The following is a 24,328-nucleotide window of genomic DNA, read 5'->3' on the forward strand; positions in this document are numbered from 1 at the left end:
GTAAATATTAATAAGGAGTTTTATTAGCACCCAGGTGCCCCTCTTAAAAAGTAGAGTAGTTTGTTTTTAGTTGGTCTGGAGCCATAATGCACATTTAAGCACAAAGGCATTAAGAAAATACATTAGTAATGACCCCGCGATGAGTTTTCAAATCCAGATAATTTACCTCTCTGCGGGAAGAAATGAAGGAACGCTTCTATTATTTTTATCAAAAATTTTATGACAAAAGGACAAATGGGTCTGTCGTTCCTCTTTGCTGCTCTTGATATTGAGAAATGCCATATGAAGCTGTTTGTGACTTAGCTAATACGATCAGGCTGTTTTCAAACGAATACTTTATACAGCATCTTTTGCATTCTCCATCCACTGTTCTTGCAGAATAGAAATTGAAACACTTGCTCTTCTTTCAGTTTTCTCACTTTTATTAATATTTTGCAAATCTTTTCACAATTTTTTAAGACTTTGGATAATTAAACCTGGAGGTTAAGTTAATGGATCCTTTTTATTAACTTCTTATTTACTGAATATCTTGATAGGAAAGTTGGAAAAAAAAGTTAAAAGAGTACATCATTCAGTTGTGCTTACTATTTATTCAGATTCATGGATCCACAAAATTGTTATTGTATTATATTAAAAAAATTAGGCAATAGTATTAAGGACACTGCATAGAACAGCGGCAGGCCAGGTGAGCTTCGGCTGTTTCCTTCACGTCGACACTCTTATCGAACATGCTGCTCTGAACCTCAGAGTAGTTCAGGTTGGTGTCTACAGATAGTGAGAGAGCAGAGAGCACTGAAGAGTAATCATTTCTCTTAAGTGTGAGAGAGTATGGTTCTGCAAACTCACCAGCAGGCACGCAGTGGAAGCCAATGTTTGCCTGTGTGGTCCTCACTGGTGAGCAGCCGGGCAGGCAGCGCAGCACGGGCTCCACAGAGAAGCACTTGCTTTCCTGGCCTTCAATAAACATCTGCTTCTCCAGCTTAACAGATTCATACTTCATCAAGCACCCTGTGAAGAGTAAAACGGAAGGTGATGTTTCCAACCTGTGTATGAAAGAAGATAATGTGGGTGCTACCATATTTACCAGAAGGATCCCGGCAGCTTTTTCCAGATTCGACCCAGGAATGAGCGTAGCTGATTGCACTGTTGGCCACACGTCCGTTGGGCATGCGGAACTCCTGTCTGACTTCCCCATCAGCCTTTCCACAGAGCCCACAGGTCTGTCCCTTCATCCAGTCCACAACTTGAACCTAGAAGATGAACACTTACACATCTGCATCTCATAATTCACATGTTTAAATGTTGAGTTGACTAAAATGATATTTTACCTTCAGAGCACTCATATCAAAGTAGATCTCCTGAAGACCATAGAATGGAGCATGGAGAGTAATGCCCTCACCTCTCTGTCTAATGTGAATGTGGCCTAGTATGAGTGAAAGTACAGGTAAATATGAGCTTTTTTTAAATTTCATACAATGAAATTTATCTAATGGTCACAGCTAATATTGTTATTTGAAAGTTACCTGTGGGATGCTGATAGATCTGGGTGCTAATCTGGAACGGCACTCCGTTAACCTTCAGCTGGACAGCGTTGTTGTTGTTATACATGTCAATGTCGCTGATGAGAAACAGACACAGGTGTATCACACTCAGCTTCCTGATCAACCTGCTATTTTCACCTTTATGAGTGACAATGTTGTTCTTACAGGTCTGCAATCTTCACATTGATCTGGTTCTGATTCTGTGTGTAGTCCTTCTTCAGTAGAACTAAGAATTTTAGTTCTTGGCTGCAGTCCTGAACCAAAACCTGGGCGCAAGAGTGAGGTAACTCTGTGTTGAAGCTCCCGCGATTGAACGTGATGATTTTGTCTTTGAGCACTGTGCATTCAACTGGAGTGAGCAGAAAAATACAACCAGTGGGTTTGTTTGTTTGTTTGTTTACAGTGCAGCTTTATTTCATCTGCAGAGATGGTTCTTGTTTACCTGCAGAACTCTTGGACAGGATGTAGAAGAGCTTATCTAACCAGTTGTTGTGATACACCTGTATTTCTTCAGCGGTTTGAAAATATGGCAGGTATGAGGGAAGCTTGACATCACATTTGGAAAAGGTCCTCTGAAACATCAAATCAGAACAGTTACTGGAAGTTTAAATACCGACTCATTCTGCATGTGTGAATGAAACAATACCTTTGGTGTCACCAGCTGAAAACTTAATCTGTTCTTAGACCCAACAGCCACACTTAATGTGATCTGCTTGGGAGCGTTCTTGGCCTTCTTCACTTGAACTCCGGTGTCCCTAGACCTGTGTATAACCATTCTGTACAGCCTGTGAACATAGAAATCTGGTTATCTTCACGTGGGAGATTAGCTGGAAAACATGACTTGTGGCTGTAATGTTTGTGTAATTACTTTCTCACTCTCCCCTTTATGGATGATGGAATCTTTTCCCAGCTCATCTTCACACGGATTGCTGACTTGGTAGCCACACTGCCACTCTCAGCTGTCAGAACCATCTGGTATTGTTTGCTGTTCTTGCCCCAGTCAAGGCTCGCCTGCAAGCAGTTTCAATTCATTAAAAGTTTATCAGCTAACCCCAAACAAGTTACTGGCACCAAATCAAAGCCCTGACCATCATCTTGTGGTTGCCCAGCAGCGCAGCAGTAGCATACATTCCCCATTTTTCCTGCTCATCGAGGTTGGCCAAAATGATCTGCACTCTTCTGCTCTGCCTGTCTAAGTAAGCTGTGACCTGGTATCCCTGAAGCTTTTGGTCGCTCCTCACAGCACGGATGATGACGGTTAAAAATAGATGCTTGGGATCGGCCATGTATCTGTCCTGAAATGAGAGATCCTTTTAAATTGAATTTCTGAACTGAACACTGGAGCTTGTTAATGCACCTTTTACTGTCCTGATGTTTACCTTGTTGGCAATGGCTTCAGAGCTGGAGGACCATACCTTGGAGCGTCGAGAGTCATGGCTTTGCTGCAAGTGAGCACATGATCATTTCAGTCTGCTCCTGATTCGTAACTCAATCAAACCACCTGACTGTTCTTACCTGATGGCTGTGGTCATTGGTAAACTTCTGTTCAAAGCAATCAGTCTGTTTTGACTGTAATACAAGAAGAAAGTAAGATACATGATGGGTTTTTTAATTAATTAAAAATGCTTGAGCTGTAAAATTGTCTCACGTTGGATATCTCGATCTTGGAGGTCGATCTGGATGAGTGGCTGCTGTGCCTGGAAGATGAACCGCTGCTGCGTCTGCTTCTGCATTTGCTGCTGCTTCTGCTGCTTCTGCTGCTGCTTCTGCTTCTGCTTCTGCTGCTGCTGCTGCTGCTGCTACTGCTGCTACTGCTGCTTCTTCTGCTTCTGCTTGAAGCATTGCTAACAGGGCTTCTGGATCGAACACATGATCTGCTGGAACTGCTGCTCTTGGATTTTTTGTCAACGGGGCTGTTGGCATCTATCATTCTGGTCCTAGGATGGGAAGTGGCACTGGTAGACTTGGATGCAGAGGAATCAGAGTCGCTGGCACTTGAGTTCTTCAGACTGGGAGTCAGGATCTTCTGTAGTTTCCTCAGCACGGTTTTGTCTGCAAGGACTTCTTCATCTTCATTCAGATTGACAGTTCTGAGAATCTTTTCTGCTGCTTTGGGTCCCACCTGAATCTCTATCTCAATATTCCTGATTTCAGGTGCAGCTACAGACAAAGTAAATAAATCAGCACACAAATGTTTCTTTCAACACAAAATTACTTCCATGAGTACCATTATTGTGACCCATTACTCACCACGAGCAACCTGAACTGAGACTCCGTGCCTTCCAATCATGCTATAGAGCAGGCAGTTTCTCAGGAAGGCAGCGTTGCGAGATTCAATCTCAGTGCATGCCTTGATTCCATAGGGTTGATATTCTTTACAAATTTTTCTCTGATAGGACTTGACTGAAATTTGGTTTGCAACAAGCTGGCTGTCAGAGACAATTTCAGATGATTTGGACTATAAAGACCACAAGATATTCACCAAGTTAGTTTCATTAAGTGTCTTTTTCTTTCTTTTTTGATGAAAAAGGCAGAAAAATCAACTCACAACCATCCAAGTCGACTTTGTCGAGGAAGACGACCCTCTTGAATTAACGTTAATCTCATCGGGGAGTACTGGTGTCAGCCTGGCAGCTGCGAGGTCCTCTACGTTTCTTGCCACAGCATACGTTTCAACACTGTCAGAGAAATGGTTTCCAGTCAGTGTTTCAAAAGGAGGCGATTTTAGACACTACATAACCCACAAAAGTACATACAAAGCAGATGCAATTTTGTCAACATCCTCAACTGGCAGGAAATCAAACTTGAAGTGGCCCTTCATGATGTTCATTTTCGCTTGAACTTTGGCAGGAAGGGCTGTGTAGACTTTGGCTTTCGTCATCATGGCAGCTTGGATGAGAGCAGTATTGACTCCCATTACCGCATAGGTATGCAGGGAAACACTGCAATAGATAGAAAACACTCAACTGTTTGGTGATAATTGTTTGTAAAGCTACTGGTTATACAACCAAGTAAGATGAAACTGACCTTGGAATAATGGAAGCATCAATGCTGATATCAGAATCCAAAAGCTGGGAAACTTTGAACTCCCTTGATAGAGACGGTACCACACTAGCGCGACCTATGTAAAAAAACAAACAAACCTTAATATTGTGTATTACCTCAATACTTAATAAGTTAGTCTCAAACTACAGCTGTGGTTACATTCCACTGTTGCAGCAGCCACTCCAGCAGTGTAGAAGCTAAGTTCCATGGGAAGTCCGACAGCAGTGGGAAAGATGTGACGAATCTCATTGACCAGCATCGGTTTAACCACGCGTGTACTGATACCAGACAACAGGGACTGGAGAGCGTCTCTGCTGTAAGCGGGGATTTGTGATCCAAACTGGATGCAAAACCCCCCCAAAAATATCAGACATTGGGTTTGTGCTGAATTGAAAAATAAAAATTCTGATGTACAGTAGATGGTTTACCTCAATAAGCTGATCAAAAACCACCTTGTCAATGTTGGCAAATGCGATTTCTTGTCCAAACAGCTTCACATACATGGAGGCCAGTGGTTTCCTCGAAGGAGAAGCCCTCCACCCAGAAAGCTGTGAGGGGGCAAAATTAACAAGCGAAATAGGGCTGCATCAATATTTGAACTTGTCATTAATATTAATAATAATAACACTTTCATCATATTAATCTCATACACAACACGTACAGCCTTCACAATCTGCGTAATCTTGTCAATTCGTTGACTGTTTTCATCTTTCATTTTCAGGATGGCCTCTTGGATTCCGTCAGTTCGCACTCCAACCTGAAAAATATATATAATATCATGAGAAATGCCTATGTTTGCTATATGAAATCTGAAATTTAGAAATTTTGACAGCTGAAATCATCAATCTATATATATATCTATATATTGAGGTCTAAAACCTAAAAATAGATATATATTTTAGGTTTTAGACCTCAATAACGTCAGCATAAGCTCCAGACAGGTAGGTTCGTGCTTTGGCCAAAACGGCCTTTGGCAGAAGTGTTGCAGCTTCGTTGACGTAGAAGGCGCTCGCGGCAGCACCCATCATCCAAGGGTCTGTGGAGCAAAACACCAAACGCGTTAAATCACAGTCTGTATCTGATCTGAAATGATCCAGATTGTGCACTTACTTTGGTAGGCATCATAATAGAACGCTCTGCTGTAGCGGTAGCTCAGTCTACCATATTTGGGGCTCAGGATCTTCATAGCAACATTGCAGGCGATGGCACTAAAAGCACAAAAGGAAATAGAGAGTTTTTTTGCATTTATTTTTCCAGAGACATGTATTTTGTTAGTAAGTACTCACACAGAAGTATGATCAGGGGTGGTGCTCTTGGTCATAGCCTTCATATAAGAGTAGACAAAGCTGGCAAATTGCAAATTTTCTTCCTTCAAGAGGGAAGTAGCCAGAGATGTTACCAGACCCATGGGCAGCTTGGTTTCAAACAGCACAACAGCAGCAGCCATGCGGAGCTCAGCATGGGTTGTCTTATCTGTGAAAAGCTTCACTGCAATGTTTTGGACCTAATATACAAAATAAGACTGTTAATTAAACGTCTGCAGTTTGGAGTCTCAAAGTGTGCTCGAGGTTATGTACTCTCACCTCTCTGGGAATCTTCTTTGCCACGTTTCTCAGGGCCAGAACAATTTCAATGTGAACTCTGTGTGGCAATTTAATATCTGTTGCACTAAAGCAAGGCAGGAGCTTCATCAGTGGCTTCAAGCTTCCAGGGTGTCCAGCGTTGCCCAGAACTTTAACAGCAAGGATGATTTCCTCAGCGTTAACTTTCTGCACAGCGCTAATCAAGATTTCATGGATTGGCTGTGGATGGAACAAAAAAAAAGAGTTCAGCTTACTGTTACTGTAATTGACTATCTCCCGTGTAATGTGTGATACGTACTCTCAGAAGTTCAACTGGACATGATGGGTTGGCCACACAGTACTTTGAAACTGCTGTACCGTAGCCCAGCATGGCCATCTCATGTAGAAATGGGATCTCACGTACCCGTTCATGCATACATAATTCCTGCAAAAATGTAAAAGAATTTGTTCTATATCACAGTTCTTTACTGAAATTTAAAAGATAGCAAATTTGGAGCTGCCATGCCTTGATAAGGTTGAGCGACTCGAGGTCAGCTGTCACCAGGTGCACGGATGCTATCAGGGCCTGAGCAGTCTCAGCAACAGATAGCTCACGAGCTATGAACTTCTCTTTAGTGAACCTGACTGCAGTGGAAGTACCAATGGCAGGGATAGCATTAAGGATCCAGGTCCTTGAGAGAAAAAAACAACAACATTATATTACCTGCAATCTCTTTTTATGAATCCCCTTTCCATTAAAGCTTAATTCACCTGTAATCTGGTTTCTCTTTTAACTGTGCCCAGAGGGACTCAATTTCCGGGTACTTGGCATAACGCAGCATCTGGATTAACTCAATAAACTTCAGAGGGGCATCTTCATGGACCATTTTCATATTGAAGTTCACCAGGTGGTTCAGAATGTTAACCATCTACCAGAAACACAAATCACATTCTCCTTGTTTATCATTGATCCTGTGCTGGGATGTAGTTATTAATCCTATGCGTGATACCTGAGGCACAGGGCTGCTGGTCTTCAGGAGCTGGACAGGTGTTTGCAGAAGCTCAGTGTCAAATTCATACTGCAGAGAACCACGTGTAGGATAGTCCCCCCTTATAGACTCCAGTGGGGTTTTCAATACATTCACGAGAATCAATTTTTGCCTGTGGAACAGCATCAGTCACATCAGTCTTTCTCATGAGGATTTGTGCTGAGAATAAGCTCTAAAACATTGTTACTGTAACCATACTTAGCTTCCATCTGAGCAGCACCATTCAAGATGTTGAAAGGGGAGAACTGGATGATTTCTTCTGTAGTTGCATTCTTGATCTGACTACCTTGGTCGGTTAGCTTCATTTCATAGCTGAATGTGGACATTCCCTTTAGCTTTGTTTTAGTCTGCATGGAAAAGGCAATAATGTCATCATATTAGCAGTGTTAAGTATTCAAATCTGACATTTGAAGGACTCACACTTACAGCCTCACTCTCTGGGTATCTATGTGCATAAGCAAGACCGGTGTCTTTATAGATTCTGTCCTGGCAATGGTTCAGGTCCCTGGTTTTGATAAGAGTGAAAGCCCCCTCCTTTTTGTCCACTCTGATGTAGTGGGTCTTGCACATGCCCTGAGATCCACGCTGTTTTGGAGATTTAAAAAAAAAAAAAAAAAAAAGTCAAATGTGCGTAAAGAGCAGACTGTTTTCCTGGGTGTAACAATTCTGTGGCACAACAGCAATGAGTACCTCCTGCAGCTCATAGATGTTATGGGTCTTCTTGACGGTCACATGTAAGATGTTGAGGATTCCCCTACAGATGTTAAGCACTGTTGCAGAGACTTTGGCTGGAGCGGACACCTTGCCCACCAGACCGTTGGTGTACTCAAACTTGATGGGGGTCATTAATTGATCGGCCAGTTCTGAAGAGAGCTTGGAAGCCAGACTGAAAGCATCCTTGGGCCAGATGCCATTGTACTCAAAGATCTTAGCATCTGAAAGCTGTAAGTCCAAAAATCTTGAGTTATTGATCATTGCATGAACACTTTTTAAATGGGCTTTGAGAGCATTTACCTTTAAATAATAGGCATTATTTGCTTTGCGGATTGACACTTTAGCCTGGATTTTCAGTCCAGCCCGGGCCAGACCCTTCTCAGGGAGGCCACCCATAATTTTCCCCTCATAATCGTATTCATAGGTCATGTCACTGGCGAAGTCTGGGGCTAGAAACAGTTTATTATAAACATATAATCAAACTGTATGTTCTGTATTTTTTAAACAACCGTATGTTCACATGTTTGAAAATTTAAATACTTTATATCTGTTGTGTGTGAGAACGGCTTACCAAAGTTGTCTTGTGACCCCACTAAAAACATATTTAAAAAACATTATTTTATTGGTTTGTAATTTTAAAAAAATGTCAAGTAAAAAGAAAAAAAAAGTTTATTCATATGCAAGAGAAGCCAAAAGTATAATTTTTAAAGTTCATACTCACCCACAAGGGCCACAGCGAGAGCAAGTACAATCACCCTCATGGTTGGTGAATGTCCTCACCTGCTGTCCGTGGCTTCCTTTTAAAGCCAGTTTTTGCTGACATGGTGTCTGTTTGCGATGTATCATTAACTTGATATTAGCTTTCATTGTCACTGATATTACCGTGCCCCAACATAGCAAATAAAAAAGCAAACAGTAAATCAGACTACAAGTCATCTTAACCTGACTGTGTTTTATTGGCACAAATTGATGGTTCAAAACCAGAGACTGAAAATGCCAACATGAATATTAAAATCATACCAAATATAGTCAAATAGTATTTTTTTTAAACAAACAGTACTATAATCTATTCCAGACCAAAGTTTTTCAGATAACTTATTCAGATCATTTCTTGTGCTCTGGTTTATAGTCAGATCAATCACACCAGCACGGGTGATCAGACCAAGCCTGGTAATAAGATGGTTCTTTAAATGTGGTTTATTGTAACTGGAATCCTTTTAACATGCAAAGAAGCTTTCAAATTCATGAATGAAGAAAACGTCAATTAGAGGATTTTGAGTTTTTAATGATCACTGCTAACATGTGTCACATGTTTCTGGCAGCTGTGTCTAAACCCCATTCACCTCAAATGTGATAAAAGCCACAAAATCTGATGCCAGCTGAATCAAAAGGTACTGGTCAGAGCCGCAGTCACGTGGATTTTCTTTTTTGTGTGATGTATTCCATATTGTCTCTGGATAAAATGTCACTTTGCCATTTATGTCAACCCGATCTAGAAACTGTCAGATTTCCAAACACAACAGCCCAGAATTGTTTACTTTAGAATGAAAGGTGCGATTCCTTTAGAACCAACTAAAGTTCTTTCAAGGTTTTTATTATCATGCAAGATAAAAACTTTAACTGAGAACAAATTTTAAAAAAACATAATTTATTTGCTCACAAGGCTGTTTGAATCAGAATGTGAATACTTCAGAAATGCACTGAACTGTTGTTTAACTACTAAACTTTAAACGTATCTTTTCCAGGAAAGAAGCGGGAACTCTTATTTTACTATATTTTATCAGTTATCTCAGTAATTGGTGTCATCCAGATGGCCTTATTCATTTGCTGAACTTTCCTGGTCCATTTATTAAGGTTCTTTTACAGTATAGATTGATACACTATACAATATAGGTTGTTCACATGATCATGATTCAATCAAAATGTAATGTTAGTAGACCATCTAAGCAGATGCCTTTAAAATACAATTAACGTTGGAGTAACGTATAACGCTAATAGAATTAAAAAGTTAAAGTCACTTGGTTCTGAAAGAGCTGAATTACTAAAATTCAGGAAGTTTTGAAATTGTTCTTCTTTTTAATCGGTTTTAGCGAATACGTGATAACCGGAAAGAGATTGTCCCCCTCCACTTTCCGTAGTATTGGTGGCGGCGGTTTGTTAATCACGGAAACCTGAGGAATATGGCTTTAAATCAGTCTGTCCCGACCAGAAACTTGTGGCAGAAATGTGCTTCATTGTCAGCGATGTTCTGGGCTCTTGTGTGTGTGTCGTGCACGGTTTGGGTGAGCAGAGCTGCCGTGTGTCCGTGCGACAGGCCGGAGCTCTGTCAGCACATCCGAACGGACCGAGACTTTGAGGTAGCTTTAGCGTCCAGTCACACATTCCTCCTTTATTCATTTAAACCTGTGTCACAGAACAGCACATTACTGAGATTTAATATTCTTTAATATGGTTCTTGTTTACGACCATATCGAGATGTAAAGTGGATTCATTGTGGCGGCTAAGTTTTTAACATATAAAATCATTATATTGCTATGTTTAAAATTTGTTGTAGGTGGTTGAAACAATATTTCCGCTAGACAAACTATACATATATATATTTTAAAAAAAACCCAAAAAAACTCAGTTTTTGTTTTTGAGAGATTCGGTTCTCTTTTTTATTGACGCGTCGGGTTGGTCTGATGTCACGTGACTTTGCTTTCCTCACTTGGACTTTAAACTGTTGCCGTGTTCTTTAAAAAGTGTTATTTAAGGGTTTTTGATTTAAAACTCCACCTGTCCGGTTAGTGATCATAAAGTAATCACATTTACTATAATGTATGTTTAAATACAAATGCATACATTAACCACTTGAATGGAAATTTGACTCAATGGAGTTGTAGAAAACTACAGTCCAGATAAATTGACCTCCAAAATGTGTCTATTTACCCAACAATATTCTGTAATATCTGAAAAATACAATTTTGTTTCTGGACTCAAGTCATTAGTAATGATAAAACTCTGACTATAGGTTGGTCACTTTGAGTAATGGTAGCACTTTATTGACTAATTAATTAGAATAGATATGGAAGCAGTGATAATTCTACCTCTTCTGATTCAACATCATCATCAAGTATCAAAGCTTATGGAATTTTTCATTGCTTAATTGTTTAGATAAACTCATTTATCCTTTGTTAAATACTTGTTAACATTTGGGATTAATTAACATTGAGATAAGGATGGATTCATCTATTAGAGACAAAAACAACAGAATCCAGGAACTAGTTATTCTGCTTTTCTGGGTGCAATTTGTACAGGATGAACCACAAAAGAAAAGACAAAAAAAAGAAATACACACTGGTCTATCTTGATTTTCTGTTTGGCTGCTGTTAGTCATTATGTGTCACATTCAGACCAAAGTGCCTTTAAAAGCAGAGAGAGACAAAAAAATGTATTTTAAAAAAAAAACATGTGGTGAGATGCTGTAATTCAGAAGGTTTTATCTGCTGTCTGGGGTTTTTTCCAGGTGTTTGTGTTTGACGTGGGAGGAAAGACATGGAAGTCCTACAACTGGAGCATGGTGACAACGTTGGCGATGTTTGGGAAATACGATGCTGAGCTGGTGTGTTACGCTCATTCCAAAGGAGCACGAGTTGTTCTTAAAGGTACATTTCTTCCTTTGTGTTTCTGTATTTTCAGCAGTTTACCAAACATCTGAGGCTCAACTGAGACATCAGCTCTTGAATGTGTTTCTTTTTCCCATTTCTGTCATTGGCGTGAAGGTGACGTCCCCCTCTCCTTCATTGTGGACCAAGAAAATAGAACAGCGTGGATAAAAGAGAAGGTGAATTTAGCCAAAACTCAGTTCATGGATGGGATCAACATTGACATTGAGCAAGCGGTGGCAGAGGGGTCGCCGGAATACCACGCTTTGACCGCCCTGGTAAAGGAGACCACTGAGGCTTTCCACAGAGAGATCCCGGGTTCTCAGGTGATAGGTTCAAATGCTGTTGTTGTTTTTTTTTATCTCTAACACAATAATAACATACTGTTAGCAGTATTTCAATGCTATCCTGTATCTAGGTCTCATTCGATGTTGCCTGGTCGCCAAACTGTATCGACAAGAGATGCTATGATTACGTTAACATCGCCAACTCCTGTGACCTGCTGTTTGTCATGTCCTACGATGAACAAAGTCAGATCCAGGGAGAATGCATAGCCAGGGCAAACGCCCCGCTCGCTCAGACGCTGAAAGGTTTGTTTGGGACAGTCAATTGACCAGTCTGTTGAAATCCAATAAACTAATAGCCACAAAGTTTATTTTAAGGTTATGATCAATATCTGAAGCTGAAGATTGATCCAAGCAAGATAGTGATGGGGTTGCCATGGTACGGCTACGACTACCAATGCCTCCACGTCTCTCAGGTAAAATATAATTTTCTTTGAAGATTATAGTTGCCATGTTATTCATTCTAAGTTAAAACTGTGGTTTATTGATTATTTTAATTACAACCTTCTGGTTAGCAGTTGATTCACGTTTGAAAATTTGAAATGTAAATTTGGGCTCTAGTCCTGAACATCTGAACCATAAATAAATACATAAATATATATCAGGTGCCTTTAAATTGTTTAAATGAGAGAAATTAAAATCGGTCCCAGTGTCACCATTAAAAAACAAACAAATGGGGGACACCCATGCTGCAGCCGACCTCCAGGTGTGAGGACAGCTTTCAGCTCCACCCATGTCTTTATTTACAGGCTGTAACCCCTTTTGAAAGAGTCGACAGTTGAAGAGCAGTCAGTCCCTCCATTTTTAAGACCGAATCATATCGATATTGTTAGCATTGAAGTTTTTATTTATTTTTTTTTACAACCAGGAAGGAAAGTGTTCCATTGAAAAAGTTCCGTTTCGTGGAGCTCCGTGCAGCGACGCAGCTGGCACACAGAAGACATACAAGTGGATAATGAAGCAGGTCGACACATCGTTGTCTGGAAGAGTCTGGGACGATAGCCAGCAGGCTCCTTACTTCAATTACAAGGTTTATTTCACATCGTTCATTCTTCATCAGATTGTTGCTGTCAGGGTGGAGATTTGATGAAATGAACATGAATATTTTTATTGTTTGTTTCCCCTCGCAGCATCCAAATGGACAGATTCATCAGGTCTGGTATGATGATCCACAGAGTATTTGTCCTAAGGCTGAGTATGTGAAAACAGCAGGATTGAGGGGTATTGGCATGTGGAATGGCAACTCTTTAGACTACAGCGATGAAGCAGTTGCCAGGCAACAGACGGGACTGATGTGGAATGCACTGTTTGGATGCTAACTATGCTACCGTTGCCTGATAGATTGTGATGGCTGTAACACTTGCTGCTTACTGAATGTATCTTTAACGGTGTAGAGGCGGGATTTTCCTCTGAGCGCGTGGATGATACGAACTCCTCTGATTTTTTTGTGACTGTTACTGCTGTTGTCTTTGAAAGATGGTAAATCTCAGACATTCCTCAGCCCCAACTGGGAAAACTGTAGTCAGTCAGTCTGTTTTAGCCAATGTTCAGCTTTCTGACACCTGAGCAATTTATATTTTTAACCAGAAGATATTTTGTCTGTCGAAATGAATCTTTAAATCAATAAATTTGCTTACACATGCATAGTTTGGGGTTTGGATTTGAAGTAAACTGCACAAAGATTTTGACTCTTTTTTTTTTTTTTTTTATTAATCATTGTTTACATTTTTTAGATTTGATGCATTAGCCACAGTTGTGTTGGACTACTTGGCCCCGGTTGGGTTTTTCCAAACCCTCAGAGAGGTTGTGTGTGGCTCTTCTTCTGGGCCAGCTCAGCCTTCAGAACCCTCAACTCTGTGGCTGCCTGTTTTCTCAACTACACAACAAAGTCATGAAGAGAACTAAATACAATTTCATTGTGCACCAGATAGAACGCTAAGTTACCCTTATCTCTGTTATCAGCTTCATCTTGGCGTTCTCTATCTTCCTCTTCAGAGTGTCGATCTCATGAGTCTCTGTCATGATCTGAATGATGAGCTCATTCTGAAATAGCAAATGTATTTACTTGCTCTCATTTGCATTGATGATGTCAGAACATGCAGTTTAAATCCATGTTACCTTAATGGAGGACTTTCCGTGTTGTCTTTGCTTCCCTCTGTTTTGTCTAGCCTGCAGCTGCTGCAGGACTTTGTTGTAGAACATCTCCAGCTGCTGATGCAGGCCTCTCAGCTTTTCCTCTAATGGTGCTGTGGCTTTCTTGGCCTCAAAGTATTTCTTCTTCCAGCTGTCACGTGCTGTGGAGACATTTAGGAATCATCTGTTCAAACAAGTGGATTCTACACAGCTTGAGAGCAAAATTCTGGAAAATTCTGCATTCTCCGCTGGCCTTGGTTCCTGCGGTGTCGGTTCTGAGACAGCAGATCTTTGCCCTTCCTCAGCAGCTCCTGCCTGGTCCACTCCAGCTGCTTCCTCTCCTCCCTCACCAGCTTGATGTCCTCGATCAGCTCCTCTCCTGAAGGAGACAGAACGCGTCAGTCCCGCTGGAAAAGCCCTGGCAGGTCTCGACCCTGAGTGAACGGCGCAGGTTTACTGGTTCTGTGATGGATGGGGGAGGCGGCTTGTTTCTCAGCGACGGCTGCGGATGGTGGCTGTGAACAGGGAGAGGTGCACCTCAAAGGTCGGGGCGGCGCTGCCACATATTCTGTTACCTGAAGACCGGTCATAAACACGAGACAGTGAGCCGTTCTGAGCACATTATTCAAGGCTTGAGACAGTCTGGGAAGCTTTACTTCAGTAGCTGGTTTAGTCTTGATGGGCCCAGGTGCAGAATCATCTTTGACGTTCCCAAACCTTGAAGAGACAGAAGAACCTGTAAACCGGTCCGGCACGGCACAAACGTGTCTGCTTACACTCCAGTACCTTCCTGCAAGGGAGAAATCTGAATCTCTGCCGTCAAAAGACGCCGTCTCCTCTGAATCTCCTGGAGCTCTTTTCTGCCTCTGCTGCTGGTTCCTCCTCCTTTCTTCTTCACTCTCCGTCGCCTTTTTCGCATGAACTGTTTCAGATTTGTGCTGTTGCAGAGCTGCAGGTACAGTAACAGAGAAGTGCATCTCAATAAATACTGACTGGATTTTCTCAGAGCATAAAATGTTATTTAATCAACCCCCTCCCCACGAGATGCAAACTGCAATTGACAAAAAAATGCTTTAAATATTTCATTTTATTCACTCTGGTGTCGGTCTGTAAATATATATCTTGTGTGTTTATTTCTTTACCTTTATTCAGGGAAACAGACTTTGTTGCCCGCTGATTCTGATGCTGCCTCTGACAACACTCCTGCTCCGCCCACTTGAAATTACTGGAAGAAAGACCGTCCCCCCGGTGTTCTCCTTCAGCCTCTGAAGAACTAAAACTCTGTTCCTCCTCCTCCTCCTCCTCCTCTTCCTCCTCCTCCTCCTCCAGGCTCTGGGTAGGAGGTGGCTGATGGGAACACCGGGGGATGAGGGGAAATTTAATAGGTTTCTTTGTTCCTGCTGGCATGCTGCACATCTTGGGTGGATGGTAATAGTTCTGGCGGTCTGGGGAGCTGCTGCTGGTCTCTGAAATCAGAGACTGGGACCAAACGCTGCCGTCGTTCTCCACCGCGGGCAGCAGGTAAAGCTCTGGCTGTGGGGCCTGCGGACAGGTGACAAGATCTTAACCATTACATTGCAGTTGTTGAAACAAATAGGTTACATCTAATTAACTGACTGCATCACAGACACAATTAAAAACAATATTCACACATCTGAAAATTGGACCAAAAAAAAAAAAGCACCTACATATGGAGGGGCAAATGTTTTCACTTTCAAGTCGCTCTCCTGTTTGCTTTTGACCTGCAAGAGAAAAAGTCATGGCAGTAAAAGAGGGCGTGTTTTCCTCTTTTCACTCACACTTTTTACACTCGGCTGCCTGAATGGTGAACCTGTTAATCAAACCATCTGTATTGTGTGTCTCTGCCGTCTCAGGCTGACAGACTAGAAGCTATACAAAGAAAGGAAGGAACGAACCAAAGCCAAACTGCGACCAACGCATTTCAGGAAGGAGAATTTGTCCATGTTCCTCTCTGCACCAAGAAGAGCTCGCAGTTCCCCCCTCAGAGTTTTCAGGGTGACGTCAGGATAAACTCTGATATGATGAGAAAGAGATTGACGCGACTGAAACGTGGCACAGCGTGTGCGACTGGGATTAAATCAAGTTGAATATCATAAAAGTTTTCTGAAATTTAAATGCCTGTTATTTTCTGTAAAGCAGAAGCACAAACATCCGTGACTGCAGACTGTTCAAAATCTACAATAACGGTGCATCGTGCATTTCAATGGATGCAGTAATCTAACACGCACCTGATGAAGCCTGCAGATATGAAACGTTCTATGGCTTCAGCGGGGACTTTATTGAGCTTCACGTCCCACTGGTCATCTGGCACATATAGGACATGGAGCTCCACAAACTGAGTATAAACAAACAACATTTTCATTTACTTTTAAGCGTTTATTGCTATTTCCAATAATCGAGCCTTGCCTTGCAGCTGGTCGGTCTTCCGTCCTCAGGGTATCTGACCGTCCCACAGGAGAGTTCCATCAGTTCAGCGTAAGACCATCACACTATAACGCGTTAGATTTCTCCTGCAGGCCGTACACACTGTGAAGGCGTGGATTGCCAATGGACAATGTTCTGCAAGCAGTCGGTTGTCCTGCACCGGTTGTTTTTTTGAGAGTGCCGACAGCGGTTGCTCTGCTGATGGTGACGATTGCTGCAGGAGGAGTCATCTCATTCCGTCTCTAATCATTGTAACAGACTTTGTTGTCAAAACTGCCAACAGGCTTTCCTCATGAGGTGAAGTTGAATGTTTATATTTATTTTCTGAATAGATGTTTGTTAACTTGATCCTCATTATGTTATTAATCAGTTTTACTACCTTAGATCACTCAACTCATTGTTTTCACCCGCACATAAACATATGTTTAAAATTGTGCCGGTTTACTTACTTTTAAAAGTAAATAAAAAGTTTTAATTAGGCGTAATGTACCAATGAGCAGTGTAGGTACACACTTCTGCCGCTAGGTGTCAGGGTTTTTTAAAACCGCAAGTCCGGTGCTGCTTTCATAAAAATATGTAAATATCGAAATTTAGTCATTTGATAAGAAATAATCGCCAAACCAATTATGATTGTATTTTAAGTATTTACATTCTAAACACTAGAATATAAACGTAATAAAGCATGAATCAAATTGGTTATTTGTGGCAGAATGATTGTTATTTCGATAGTGAGTCTCGAACAAAAGGTCGATAAAACTTGCCTAACAGAATTCTGAGCTTCAGGAAAGCCCGCGAATGCAGCAACGCCGCACCCTCCACAAAAGAAAACCGGAAACTAGGAAGCAAAGGAGCTGCCGTATTTCACGGGCCAACGGTAAACAATTATTAAAGTTCAAAATAAGTCTTTTTAAAGACTACAGAAGATCTTTGCCATGTCGGGATCATCGAGCATTGTTGCTATGAAGAAAGCAGTCCAACAGTTACGTCTAGAAGCTGGACTAAACAGAGTGAAGGTCTGTTAATGGTTAAGAATTAAACGCTGTTATTCATGACGTGTTTGTTGTGATGTTATATGGAATCAAACATGCCGACTCGTAATGCGCTACTGCTTATTATTTAACTTTTTTGGGGGGGGGGCTTTCTGATTTTTCCACAGGTTTCCCAGGCCGCTGCGGACCTGCAGAGGTTTTGCATTCAGAACGCTCAGCAGGATCCTTTGCTCAACGGCATGACGTCCAGCAACAACCCGTTCAGACCGCACACAGTTTGCGCCTTCTTATAGCAGCACCGACAGACCGACCCCTGCTCATGTGAGCGCACCAGCATTTATTCTGCAGCATCTGTATGTGAGACTTGTGTTTAACATCAGTGGACACAAACATCCTCCAAGGCAGATGTTGATCATGTCCCATTTCTGCAGGTTTTGGACGTTGCCATGTCCCAAGGAACCAGACTGCTATAGTTTTCAGAAATTCTCAGACAACTATCCATTTTTTTTAATTTTTCTAAAACTACTCATGGGAACATTTCTAGGTGCACATTTAGCAGCGCGGAAACTTATGTTGGAGTGATTGAACCACAAGATTTCGCCTTCATGTGTTTATTTTCATGCCCGATTATTAAATAATTTTATTTCCACACAACCCGCAGCTGTGTTTTTATTTTATTTAAAAAATAAAACATGTAAATACCATAAATAAAGGGAGTTTAATTGTTGACTAAAATAATTATGTACTGGCTTCTGCTTGTAATTGCATGCCTCTATTTTCCATCAACCACCACGTCCTTTAAAAAAAACTTACTAAATCCCCATAAATGTGGCCTTTGGCTTGTACATTCAAGAATTGTATTAAGTGCTGTTGTTCGCCCACACACATCTACTGCAAAGTCCATTTGTGCAAACACACAAACAGCAGTAACATCTTGAGTCGGACCACAAAAGTTTATTTCTAATCAAAGTTGGAACTTCCTTCGACAAGCATCCATTTCGTGCCGCTGAAAACAAAAAGACAAGAAGTCAGGTTTGCGTTCCAAAATACTTGAACAAAAGGAAGAATCTAATTGCATGAGTGACCTCTATGCTGTCTCCTAATGTTCCTTATGTGCTCACCTTCATTGTTTCCTGTTCTTTCTGTATTTTAAAACTAAATCTGATGACACTATGCACTCTTCAATGAATAACCCCCTGAATAAAGTGCAGATGTTCTAATTCAATGAAATCAAATAAATGCCCTTCGACTCACCTTCAGGACCCACTCATACTCTCCATATTTTGAGTCAAAGGTGCCTTTCTGAAGTGAGCGCAGCTTGAGTGTGAAACGAGGTCCCAGCTCCTGGATTCCAACTTTTTTCTCATTTTTGAAAATGTACCTGGAAAAGAGCCCCCCACCGCAAAAAGCTGTTAATTAAAAGTACAGAATAAGCAGACCTGGACTGAAATGGTTCAAACATCACACCAGTATGAGGTGTGGTTGGTTTGAACTCACCTGTGGAATCTGAAAAAGACAAAGTCTCTCTGGTTGTGGAAGGTGGCGACCTGTCGACCAAGAAACTGCGGGTTTTGTGGAAAAAGAGCAGCAAACATTCGGCCGATGCTGTGACCTAGACGAGTGGTGAAGTTGTTAAGAATCACCTCCGGATAGTGGTCAGTCGGCTCTTTTCCTCGTCTCTGCACAGAGAAAATTCAAGCACTTTAGATGTGGGTGCACACCGCAAATATCGCAGTGAAAAGAGGCATTCTGCAGTACATTTTCTTGAGAACAAATGTCATTTGAACAATGTTGTCATGGCTCTTGTCATTCAGTCTGGTCATCTTAGACATCTTAACTTACCTTCATTTCCTTGCGTAGTCGAACATTGCTGACCTTGAAGTGTGCAGTTGGCCCTTCGGGTAGATGACAGAGAACCATTCCATCTTTAATTCACAGTTAAGGGGGAGATCAACCAGGAAAGCCAATATTTCTGTATTGGAGCTATTAAGTGGACATTCAAAGCCCATTTCTTAAAGCACACTTAAGTTACCTGGCTCTAAACTACATAACAAAGGATACTGGGCACTTTACGGTCCTCATTGATGACCATTAAGTAGGTGAAGTCCCTGGAGATGCACTGAGGAATTATCCTCTTTAGGGCCAAACCTCTTCTGTAGAACACATGAGCGTTTGGAATCACTGAAGCCAGCTGGTTACAAAACTTCACCGTCCTCTGTAGAACAACGGAGAGCAATCAATAATTCAGACGCTGTGAGAAAATAACAGTCCTAAGGAAGTTAATTTGTCTTTTGACACACTAATTAATGCTTCAGATTTTAAAATAAATTAAACTGAAGCTTCTTTATATATGTATATTACCAACATATTTTCCACATAATAATAATATAATAATATTTTAAAATAATAACGAAACACTTGAGTCTCTACAAATAGAGACAGGATTAAAAGAGGGACTGAAACATATTGAAGATGGCTAATTTAGACAAAATTAAGACGTCATCCTCACACGCCGAAAGGTAAAAACATACAAACTCACTCCTCTTGGCCTGTCTGATGTTGTGATGAGGACTTTTGGGTTTGTCAGCCCATGAAAGTAGGCAGAAAACTCATCGGTTGCCTCATCAAATGCAACCTGTTGATGACAGGAAGAGGCACGACTTGAAACATGAACACAAGTAAAAGCAGATGCTGTTTCAATGGAGTCACTCCTTCAGAACCTCTTCGTCTGCTGGATCCACTGTCGTCTCGTCATAGACCCTCTGGTTTTCTATCGTCTTTGGCACTTCTTTTGGTGGTGCCTGAAATAGGACCAGAAAATTGTATGATAATTATCAGCCACTATTGACACTAAACGTTCAAAGCAGCACAAACATGTACAGAAAGCTTACCTTGTCACCCAAAGCTTCTCTTTCCTTTTTCTTTTTGCGCTTTAACTGCATCTTTTGCTGAAACATTAACATATAGTACATGAACCATTTATGTACATTTGTGTGGAACTTCTGGTCCAAATTGAAGTATATAAAGCATAAAAAAACCAACCATGCAACCATGCAAAACAGTAAAATGTGATAACAAAGTGAATTAGATGATTATATTAATTTAATATAACATAAGCCTGGCTAAGTGTAGTTTACCTACTAATGGCACTTCTTTTTAAAATTACCTTTCTTTTTTCCTGCTTGAGTTTCATGAACATCAGGTGTCTTCTCTGTTTATTTTTAATTTCGGATACACTGAAAGTCGGGGGCAAAGCTGTGGCTTCTGCTGCGTCGCTCTTCTCCATCTCCTGCTTTACTTCGCTACATTCTCCAATTGACTCCTCATTGACATTCTTCTTTTTCGCCTTTTTTTTCTTAAAATCTGTGCCCCGACTCGATGAAACCTCTGTAAAATCCATTTTCTGCCAACTCCTTGGCCACTGTGTTCCTATTTTTTCTCACGTGTGCGGCTGCCCGTGTGTTCGTCACTGACACAGGAAGTGACAAAGCCGACGTGAACGAATGTACGGAGACACCAAGTGGCGAGGAGGAGGAAGTGCAGCTCACGAATCAAAAATTCAAAAGTGTAATTTGTGGTGCTGAAATGTGACAGTTATAACAAAAAAAGGGTGAGCTAACTAGAGTAGAGCATGGTAACTGGGCCACCTCCGGGGAACTGGAGATTAGAGGGTTTATTTTTTCCTGAAATTCATATCACATTATATTTCCTATTGCTTTAACTGACTGTTCTCAGCACTCTGTACAGCATTAATATCGTTAAACTTTTTCAGTTTGCTGTAATAATCTTCCTTCATTGAATGAATAAAACTTTCTTATCTCTTCGGTCAGTTCGTTCATTAATTTGCGGAAGAAAAGGACAGGAAAAGAAAAGGCATACTTCAGTTACCTAAACCAGGTATCCTAATCTATTGGACCATATTGGACCATTGACTGGTTTACCATCAGGGAAAATTGGCCTCGACCTAAAATGTGCATGAAACTGACAGAGGAAACTCCATTCCATAATGACAAAGCATGTTTGGTTAATATTTCTTGGAAATAGAAACATAGATTTTAACCATAATTTCTTTGGTATTATGAGAACATCTGTTTCATAATTCAGTCAGACACATCAAATGATCAATTCTATATATATATCTGTATTGGTGATGTTTTATTTATTATTTATTTTAGTGATGTGTTATTTTTCTGACGTATTTTGTGCTAATTATTGTTCAAATGTATTTATTATCCACGGCAACTTTTTACTTTTTACTTTTACTTTTTTTTTCATTATGAAACAAGGTATCCCCACTAAAAAGATATCCCCTGTGATCTCTGCATTCCTGTTAAATTCACATTGAAATTCACATTGAAATCACCCAATAGTTTTAGGCACCCTCAGTCACTGTTGCATTTGACACTTTCTTCTTATTTTGCCAGGAGAACAGCAACTCCAGTTGTTGAACTGGTCCTGGACACCAGGTCAGGCATTACACAAGCTCTGGCTCCCAGGAAGGGATTTTTGGAATAACCATCCTTAAATTTACATGATATTTTCATACTGTGGTGCCGACTTCATATATTTAAACATAAGTTATAAGTTGCGTCACATAGTAGATCCAAAAAAGTGATCAGAAACTGATCACTCTTCTCAAACTGGCCACACTGAAAATTCATACATTCAGAGCAATAAAGAAATGTATGGACTACTGCTCATCATCTTCATCTCCTTGTGCTTATGATGATGATGATGATGATGATTCTTCTTCTTCTTCTTCTTCTTATTATTATTATTATTACTAGTAGTAGTATTGTTGTTGTTTATTATTATTGTTGTTGTTGTTATTATTATTACTAGTAGTAGCAGTAGTAGTAGTATTGTAAATAGCAATAAGTGGAAGAGCTTTACAGTCACATGTTCAAGAGAATTCAATTCATAAATCAGGATTTAATTTGGGGGACTGAAATAAAATAAAAATAAAGAATTAAGCAATAGAAAATAATTTTGAAATTTTTTGAATTGAAAACATAAACCTGGTGGTCAGTCAACATCTGCTCCTTGGAGGCCGCCGGCTGGGGATTTGCCTAAAACCAGCAGTCGCGACACGGACGTGGCTGCGGCCGTCATGCAGCAGCTGCTGGTCGCCCAGTTGTCGGCTGCGGTCCATCTCTGTTTTGTTTAAAACACTTGCAGGGAAAGCAGCAGCTTTGCTTGACGTTTTCCATCTCCCACATCATTTGTGAGGGCTTCATCCTCATCCAGATCAGGTTTCGCTCACGCTAACATATATCTTGGCCATGCAAGCTTCATTTAGTCCTGCAAGGGTCACCTGGCCAGGTAAGCTGTCAGTGGATTTGGTTTACATTTAGTCGCCTCTATAGATGATTACTGCATTCAAACAAGACCGAGAAATAATAATGACTCTGTGTCTCTGCAGGCATAAAGACATACTGGAAAAATAAAAATCATTTCAGCAAGATGACCAAGGTTTCTATACTGATGGTACAAAATCCTTCATGTGAAATGTGTTATCAAATCTATATAAATGCTAAAAGACAAAAATGTTCTTGTACAAAGTAATGAATATAGGCTGTTTTTAAAGATATATCTTTATCAAAACAGTGTTTCCAGTTTGCCTCAGTTGGGTTTCTCCTCCTCATTCCAGGTAAGTTTTTATTACCATTACCCCCCCCCCCCCCCCCCCCAGTGGTTGTAATCAGGTGTAAAAAGATTTTAATCAGGATATTTCCTGTCAGAGCTGTGCAGTGCCTCTCATCTGAACTGTTCTGGGCCCAGCCAGCCCCAGCTCCTGCAGGCATTGACCCCCATCTTTAACCTGAGCGCCATCCGTCCTGTCATGAACATGACCACCAGCACCAACGTCAGCATGTACTTCATCCTGTACGGGGTACTCGGAGTGGTGAGTCCACCAAACCTCGAGTCTGACGATTTCACGGGGGTTTAATAACATTTAAAGCACAAATTTACACCAAACTGGTTCTGTAATCTCTGGTTCTGTTAGCGGTTCTTGTTGTTATCAGTGGATGTACAATCTTGTCTTGTCTCCTAGGATGAAAAGGCTCAAGTCTTGGTTACATATCTCTGGCTACATTACGTGAGTGTGGAAGACCTCCTATCGTCTCACTCATCTGGGATTTTTCCTGCGAATGTTGATACAAAACTTGTGATTATTTTTCTCTTAGTGGTGGAAGAATGAGTTTGTCACTTGGGATCCAGTCCAGTGTGGGACGGACAAGATTTCCCTTCCCAGGACAAAATTCTGGGCTCCAGACATTGTCATCAATGAATTGTGAGTAGAGGCGAATCCCTCTGTTATAATGGCACACATTTAAAATAAAGAAACGCTGGAATTCTACAGCCAGTTATGACCTCTGCTCTGATTGACAGCATGGATGAAAACACTGCCCCCGTAGTCCCGTTCGTGTACCTGTACAGCAATGGGATGTTGCACGACGCTCTCCCAGTCAGGGTGGTCAGCTCCTGTAACCTTGACATCTACACCTTCCCCTTCGACATACAGAACTGCACCCTGACGTTCAACTCCTACATTCACCAGAGTGAGTTATCTCCACATAGCTATTCAGATGTGAGACGTTTCATAGCAGAGCGGAGACCCCCCCCCCCCCCCCCCCCAACAACCCTAAGGTTCACTTTTCTTCTCCTCTCAGTAAGAGATATAAAGATCATCCAAGGGAGGACTGCAGAACAAATCACACAGACATCCAAAAACGTCATCACCACCATGGGGGAGTGGGAGCTGTTGGACATCTCCAGCCATAAGCCCGAAACAGACTTATCGGATGACAAATATATTGATCACCTTGATTTTCATGTAGGTTGGGAAAAAAATCCTAAT

The 24,328-nt window shown here is 41.1% G+C and overlaps 5 protein-coding genes across 7 annotated transcripts; 2 read left to right on the forward strand and 3 right to left on the reverse strand.

Annotated features, from left to right (window-relative positions):
* Positions 1 to 570: 570 nt before the first annotated feature.
* LOC101072278 (vitellogenin-2-like) lies at positions 571 to 8,699 on the reverse strand. Its single transcript, XM_011614928.2, has 34 exons — positions 8,633 to 8,699; positions 8,483 to 8,503; positions 8,212 to 8,360; positions 7,888 to 8,139; positions 7,624 to 7,782; positions 7,396 to 7,544; positions 7,159 to 7,309; positions 6,920 to 7,077; positions 6,675 to 6,840; positions 6,468 to 6,593; positions 6,170 to 6,388; positions 5,873 to 6,090; positions 5,697 to 5,794; positions 5,498 to 5,622; positions 5,248 to 5,343; positions 5,015 to 5,134; positions 4,746 to 4,926; positions 4,569 to 4,662; positions 4,298 to 4,483; positions 4,090 to 4,219; positions 3,792 to 3,999; positions 3,190 to 3,701; positions 3,057 to 3,110; positions 2,921 to 2,983; positions 2,630 to 2,836; positions 2,410 to 2,552; positions 2,188 to 2,326; positions 1,984 to 2,113; positions 1,707 to 1,890; positions 1,524 to 1,618; positions 1,329 to 1,423; positions 1,085 to 1,250; positions 847 to 1,008; positions 571 to 765 (listed from the first exon to the last, which is right to left on the reverse strand). Exons 1-34 carry the CDS (start codon positions 8,670 to 8,672, stop codon positions 653 to 655), a joined length of 5,109 nt encoding a protein of 1,702 aa, XP_011613230.2. The 5' UTR covers positions 8,673 to 8,699; the 3' UTR covers positions 571 to 652.
* A 1,317-nt stretch (positions 8,700 to 10,016) lies between these two features.
* ctbs (chitobiase, di-N-acetyl-) lies at positions 10,017 to 13,545 on the forward strand. Its single transcript, XM_003974245.3, has 7 exons — positions 10,017 to 10,268; positions 11,417 to 11,555; positions 11,673 to 11,881; positions 11,974 to 12,145; positions 12,218 to 12,315; positions 12,768 to 12,929; positions 13,030 to 13,545. Exons 1-7 carry the CDS (start codon positions 10,092 to 10,094, stop codon positions 13,216 to 13,218), a joined length of 1,146 nt encoding a protein of 381 aa, XP_003974294.2. The 5' UTR covers positions 10,017 to 10,091; the 3' UTR covers positions 13,219 to 13,545.
* Positions 13,546 to 13,590: 45 nt separating this feature from the next.
* spata1 (spermatogenesis associated 1) lies at positions 13,591 to 16,666 on the reverse strand. Of its 2 annotated transcripts, XM_011614927.2 has the most exons (12): positions 16,460 to 16,666; positions 16,282 to 16,388; positions 15,949 to 16,066; positions 15,721 to 15,774; positions 15,175 to 15,574; positions 14,819 to 14,981; positions 14,689 to 14,749; positions 14,490 to 14,607; positions 14,286 to 14,411; positions 14,018 to 14,193; positions 13,844 to 13,942; positions 13,591 to 13,775 (listed from the first exon to the last, which is right to left on the reverse strand). In XM_011614927.2, exons 1-12 carry the CDS (start codon positions 16,517 to 16,519, stop codon positions 13,695 to 13,697), a joined length of 1,563 nt encoding a protein of 520 aa, XP_011613229.2. In that variant the 5' UTR covers positions 16,520 to 16,666; the 3' UTR covers positions 13,591 to 13,694. The 2 variants fall into 2 exon arrangements, with proteins under 2 accessions (XP_011613229.2, XP_029684096.1); XM_029828236.1 differs by lacking the exon at positions 15,721 to 15,774 and having other exon boundaries at positions 15,175 to 15,565.
* A 393-nt stretch (positions 16,667 to 17,059) lies between these two features.
* On the forward strand, positions 17,060 to 18,120 carry LOC101065839 (guanine nucleotide-binding protein G(I)/G(S)/G(O) subunit gamma-5-like). Of its 2 annotated transcripts, none has more exons than XR_003886280.1 (3): positions 17,060 to 17,490; positions 17,634 to 17,819; positions 17,898 to 18,120. XR_003886280.1 is itself a non-coding variant. In XM_029828237.1 (3 exons), the coding sequence occupies exons 1-2, from the start codon at positions 17,410 to 17,412 to the stop codon at positions 17,757 to 17,759; spliced, it is 207 nt and encodes a 68-aa protein (XP_029684097.1). In that variant the 5' UTR covers positions 17,060 to 17,409; the 3' UTR covers positions 17,760 to 17,787; positions 17,898 to 18,120. The 2 variants fall into 2 exon arrangements, 1 of the variants encoding a protein (XP_029684097.1); XM_029828237.1 differs by having other exon boundaries at positions 17,634 to 17,787.
* A 278-nt stretch (positions 18,121 to 18,398) lies between these two features.
* On the reverse strand, positions 18,399 to 20,959 carry rpf1 (ribosome production factor 1 homolog). The gene is made up of 9 exons (XM_003974243.3): positions 20,633 to 20,959; positions 20,358 to 20,414; positions 20,187 to 20,267; positions 20,006 to 20,101; positions 19,528 to 19,681; positions 19,309 to 19,391; positions 18,964 to 19,145; positions 18,721 to 18,847; positions 18,399 to 18,472 (listed from the first exon to the last, which is right to left on the reverse strand). The coding sequence occupies exons 1-9, from the start codon at positions 20,864 to 20,866 to the stop codon at positions 18,431 to 18,433; spliced, it is 1,056 nt and encodes a 351-aa protein (XP_003974292.1). The 5' UTR covers positions 20,867 to 20,959; the 3' UTR covers positions 18,399 to 18,430.
* Between the last annotated feature and the right edge of the window lie 3,369 nt (positions 20,960 to 24,328).

This window comes from Takifugu rubripes, chromosome 20 (genome assembly GCF_901000725.2).
Source record: "Takifugu rubripes chromosome 20, fTakRub1.2, whole genome shotgun sequence".
Classification (NCBI taxonomy): domain Eukaryota; kingdom Metazoa; phylum Chordata; class Actinopteri; order Tetraodontiformes; family Tetraodontidae; genus Takifugu; species Takifugu rubripes.